At 39.5% G+C, this 5,442-nt stretch overlaps 1 protein-coding gene across 1 annotated transcript; it reads right to left on the bottom strand.

Moving 5' to 3' along the window:
• Window positions 1-252: 252 nt before the first annotated feature.
• Window positions 253-4,994, bottom strand: LOC149404281 (uncharacterized). Its single transcript, XM_089607478.1, has 4 exons — window positions 4,628-4,994; window positions 3,913-4,110; window positions 929-1,448; window positions 253-613 (listed from the first exon to the last, which is right to left on the bottom strand). Exons 1-4 carry the CDS (start codon window positions 4,992-4,994, stop codon window positions 253-255), a joined length of 1,446 nt encoding a protein of 481 aa, XP_089463604.1.
• Window positions 4,995-5,442: the final 448 nt, after the last annotated feature.

Genomic DNA, 5,442 nt, shown 5'->3' with positions numbered 1-5,442 from the left:
TATGCCATTAGCTTGTTCATTCTCGTGGGCATACTTTGTCCTAATAGTTTGGATTTCGTGTTCCACGGGTATTATTGACTTGACACCGTATACTAGAAAGAATGGAGTTTCTCCTGTTGGGCGTCTTGGACTGGTCCGGTAAGCCCTAAGTACTCCTGGGAGCTCATCGGTCCATCGTCCTTTCTTTACATCGAGTCTCTTTTTTAAGAAGTTCACGATTGTTTTATTAGCAGCTTCCGCATGGCCATTGCCTTATGGGTACCTGGGTGTGGACATTCTCAATTCGATTCCTTGGTTGAAACAGAATTGTCTGATCCTCTTCGATATGAATTGCGAGCCGTTGTCAGCGATAATTTCCTTCGGGGCTCCGTAATGGTATATGATGTTTTTCCAAACGAATGTTTGGACGTCAATGTCTTTTATTAATGGGAAAGCTTTTGCTTCCATCAATTTAGAGAAATAATCAGTGAGGATTAGTATGAACTTTAGTCCACCGGGAGCAGTGGGCATTGGTCTGACTATATCCATTGACCATTTCATAAACGGGTACGGTGCCGATATTGAGGATAACTCTTCGGCTGGTCTTTTGATGTTTGGGGCATGTTTTTGGCATCTGTCACAGTTTCAAGAGTGGTTATCGCAATCGTCAACCATTGTCGGCCAAAAGTAGCCTTGTCGTTTAATTTTTATAGCTAGTGCTTTTCCACCTGTGTGATTCCCACATTCTCCTTCATGGACTTCAGAGAGAATATAGTTAGCTTCACTCTTGGAAACGCACCGCAAGTAGGGACCGGTGAAACTTCTCTTAAAAAGAATTCCATCGAGGACACAAAATCTAGCGCAAATTTGTTTCAGCTTTGGCTTTTCCAATTTATCACTAGGAGCGTCCCCTTGTGTGATGTATCTTAATATTCTATCTCTCTAGTACCCCACTTCTATTGTCATTATTGTATCGGGATAAATGGCGATAGAAGGTTGTTTTATGACTTCGACCGGGATAACTCTAGTTTTCTCCGGATTTGATGTTGATGCCAATGCTGCAAGAGCATCGGCGGAAGTATTATCTCCTCGTGGGATCCTTATGAGCTCAAAAGTCTCAAAGTTTTTTGATAGTTCTCGGACAACTTTGACGTAGGCATCCATGCGTTTGTTCCTTGCTTCAAATTCTCTGCTAAATTGATTAGCAACAAGTTGCGCATCATAGTAAACGCTTTCTTTTCTTGCTCCACATGCTTTTCCTAATTGCATTCCTACAATTGGAGCTTCATACTCGGCTTCGTTATTCGAGGTGAAGAAATCGAGTTGAAATGATTGTTCGATGATCTCTCCATGAGGTGATACCATGTGTATTCCTACTCCGGAGCCTTGTTTTGAAGACGTGTCGTCCACATTTAAACTCCACACTCTTTGTGTGTCGTTCTTTGCTTCTAGTATGTCTCTTGGCAATTCTACGAGAAAATTGTCCAGTATTTGTGATTTTGAACATGTTCTAGCTCGATATTTGATGTTGTATTCACTGAGTTCTACTGCCCATTTAGTCAATCTTCCTGATGTTGGGAATATTGCCCACTTGAAGATAATGATTACTAAATTCGATAATAAGATTACTTTATTAGCGTTATATGATTAGTGGGTTGAGTTCTAAACAATTAGAATCAATAACAAGTATCTTCCATAGCCTCCGTATCTAACTGAGTCACGTGCTGGGCACCTGAGTTCGGGCGGTGTGCTAAAACATGGTCGATGACTGATATACGCCTGGAAAGCTATATCTAAAGTCATATATGTGGAACACATTGGTGAAGGCTGATCACTATGTGGGAGCAGTCTACACTTGTGGTAAGTGTACGACCTGGACAGGTCTTGGTGTAGATGTGTCATTTAAGGACCGTTACGACACACTAACCGAGACCACTATGATGGTCACAGTGAGACTTGATCTAAATCCTGAAGTGATCATGGACACTGGGTTATGTTACTGAGCTCTTTGACTCATTCGCTAAAAGGCTATTCATGCTAATCACAGCTTATGTCTTGGGAGTTTTCTCAGAGCAAGATTCGAGTGGGAAGTGATTTACAGATACGGAATCCAGCCTTCCTGAAAGAAGGTTAATGTTCACTCACCTAAGGGTTGATTCCAGAACCGATAGATTGCTAGCACTTTCGAAGTAAGTAACGTTCGAAAGAATCTTTCGCTGGGGAAGCAACAATGCTTAGGGCTGATATGTATAAAGAAAAGTATAACGGAAAAATTGACTTCTCTTGACACGGGTTGAACCTGGAGGATCTTGATCACGAACTGACTATATCAGTGGACACTCGTCACGATGAGTAAATATAATTCTAGTATAAAGGAGAGTTCAGTCTTGGCTTACAAGGTGGAGTATTTGACCAAGATTAGACGAATCGATGGACAAAAGAGAAAAGACTATTTCGTCTTTTTCATCGGATTTGTTAAGCTCCTATTACTAGGTCCATAGTCCCCGATTCGGCTCTGATAAAGGCGGATAAGAACTTTCGTATAATAATGTTTATCATTATTAATCTCACTTGCTGTAATTGTGATTGACAGCATTAATTCTGGAAAACGGGTATTCGCATAATTAAATAAATATTTATGGTAGAATTGTTTATTTATTGTTTGATCAAGTAAATAAACAATTATTAATTATTTATTTATTGTTGGACCAAGTAAATAAATGATTAATTGGGTTTTAAGCAATTGGGCCTTGCACACATGGAAAATTCGAATTTGGTTATTTGGCACTAGGGTTTGCGCAAATCTCCTTTGCCGTGTGCCATCAATTTCGAAAATACATAATTGGTATTTACCAATATTTTCTCTTTAGTTGTTTAAATAAAGGAGAGAGAAAAATATAAGATATTGTCCTATATTTTCTCCTTATTTAAAGGAAAGTATTTAGGAGAATATTTATGTAAATAATATATTCTCCTTTATTATCTCACTAAATAAATTATTCTCTATTTAAATAAAAGAATAATATCTCATAGATATTGATCTGATGGATGAGAGAAAAAGTAGGATTCACTTGTCGAGATCCAATGGCCTAGATTTAATCCACTAGTGTGAACACAATAAAAGGAAATAAAATATTCTGGAAGATTCCATGAATATCTCCTTTTTACTACTATAAATAGGGGTTCATGAGAAGGCAAAAAAATAAGCAATTAATTTGTGGAAAATTTCGTGGCTCTCCCTTTTGGGTGTGCGAAATTTTCTGCCTCTCCCCCTCGGAAATTCGTTTCCATTCTTAGTAAAATAAGAGAGAGATCTCGAAACACCTAGTTTCTTGATCTAGTGAGATAAAGACTGTGCCCACTCATCTTTCTTATTCGTCTCGGAGATTACGTTTCAGAAGACTAAGATGTCATCCTCGAGTCCTTCATTAAGACGACGCAAGGAGTACGCGATTGGATTGGAGCGTTCTGTAGCTGAACCGAAAATCAATGTAAGTACTCGTTTACTCTTATATCGGTTGCTTGACTTATATGCTCTCGTGAATTAAATTAATTAAACATAACTAGATCTTGTTAATTATAACCATAATTTAATTAGCTTATGATCAGCGTAATTAATTATTTTTCTGCATTAATATTGTTATATGGTGGAATCATCTCAAACGAGTCGCATCGGAGCGATCGTTCGTGTCCGATGCGAGCTCGATCCCCCGACAAGTGGTATCAGAGCGATTGTTCGTGTCTGATACCCACTTGATTCCCCAACACCTGATTGATTCGGGGTGTGTAGGAAAGTTCATAATGGCTGGGTTGTCATTACAATGATTGTGTGTGGTTGGAAATACGTTCTTAGTTTTCTGGCTGAAGTGACTACGACCAGTGCTAATTTTTCCATTGCTGGATACCGTGTTTCTGCATCGATGAGTGACTTACTTATGTAAAATACTGGCTTTTGATCTCCTTGATCTTCCCTAACCAATACACCACTTACTGCTGCGTTTGATATAGCCATGTAGAGGTATAAAGGGTCTCCTTCCACTGGTTTGGTGAGGATCGCAGGAGTTGCTAAGTATGTTTTAAGTTCTTGGAATGCTTTTTCACACTCTTCGTTCCATTCTAACTTCGCATTTTCTGCAATGCGCGGAAACGCCGAAGGAGCATTTAGCTGGATTAAGCTTCATTTAATACTTATTTAATATTTCGAAGCATTCTTCTTAGTGTGCTACGTGATCGGTTTCATGTAGCGATTTAACCAACATATCATTGATGTAAACTTCTATGTTTTTGCCTATCTTTTCTACAAACATTTCGTTTACAAGTCGCTGATAGGTAGCGTCGGCATTTTTCAATCCGAAAGACATCACTTTATAGCAATAAGTACCTCGGTCTGTTATAAATGTCGTTTTCTCTTGATCATCTGGGTGCATCAGGATTTGGTTATATCCTTAAATAGCATCCATAACTGAGAGCATTTTGTGTCCCGCCGTAGCCTCGATGAGTCGATCTATGTGCGGCAGGGGGAAACTGTCTTTTGGACAAGCTTTATTGAGATCGGTAAAATCGATGCAAACTCGTCATAAACCGCTTTTCTTTTTTACCACCACTGTATTGAATAACCAATCCTGGTATTTTACTTCACGGATCAAACCTGCTTTAAGAAGTCGGTCTACTTCTTCATTTATAATATTGGCCCAGTCCGGACCTAGTTTTCTTCTTTTTCGCTTGACAGGTTTGAAACTTGGATCGATGTCGAGTTGGTGAGACGCGACGTCGATGTCTATTCTTGGCATATCTTCTGTCGTCCATGAGAACATACTTTTGTTTGTTTTCAAGAAGGTTATGACTTCTCTTCTTAATTTTCCCTTCAGCTCGGATCCAATCCCTATGCAATGATCGGGGTTGGTTCCATCGAGTTGTACTTGGGTTCTTAATTCTAAGCCTGGGGAGTCTCTTTCTTTGAGAGATTCCTCCTTCACTGGGTGGTCTTGTTCTATCGCGTCATCATGAATTATCATTAATTGCTATTGGACATCTTCTGCCAAACCCACGTTTATTTTGTGGTTGCTCATGTAGCAAATTCTCGACGCTTCTTGGCTGCCTTGAATTTCCTTAACTCCCTCTAGGGTTGGAAATCAGATGCATTGGTGATAGGTGGAAGGGACGGATTTCATGCCATGAATCCATAGGCGTCCCAATATCATGTTAAATGGGGAAGGGCAATCAACAACTACGAATTTGACAGGTTTGTTGATCCCAACTGATTTCACAGGTAGTTTAATTATGCCCATGGAGGGAGTTACTAATCCGTTGAAGCCGGATAGTTCTTTCGACTCCCTTTCGATTTCGGATTCATCAATGTTCATTCTCTTCAGTGTGTTTATGAAGATTGCGTCCACCGAACTTCCTCCATCTACTAGGATTCGTGCCACGACACAGTTTGACACTTCTAACTCTATTATCAGA

The sequence above is a fragment of the Urtica dioica genome, chromosome 2 (assembly GCF_054948205.1).
Source record: "Urtica dioica subsp. dioica isolate 48M chromosome 2, U.dioica_male_clone48M_v1_H2, whole genome shotgun sequence".
Classification (NCBI taxonomy): Eukaryota; Viridiplantae; Streptophyta; class Magnoliopsida; order Rosales; family Urticaceae; genus Urtica; species Urtica dioica.
Note: the sequence above shows the minus strand (reverse complement) of the source record. Positions and strands in the feature narration are given on the sequence as shown.

Coding starts and splice junctions, on each gene's coding strand:
- LOC149404281 (XM_089607478.1), bottom strand. CDS start 4,994: ATGATAATTCATGATGACGCGATAGAACAAGACCACCCAGTGAAGGAG. Junction 4,111..4,627: donor AGACCGACTTCTTAAAGCAG/GTTTGATCCGTG, acceptor CGCGCATTGCAG/AAAATGCGAAGTTAGAATGG. Junction 614..928: donor ATAATGACAATAGAAGTGGG/GTACTAGAGAGA, acceptor AAACTGTGACAG/ATGCCAAAAACATGCCCCAA.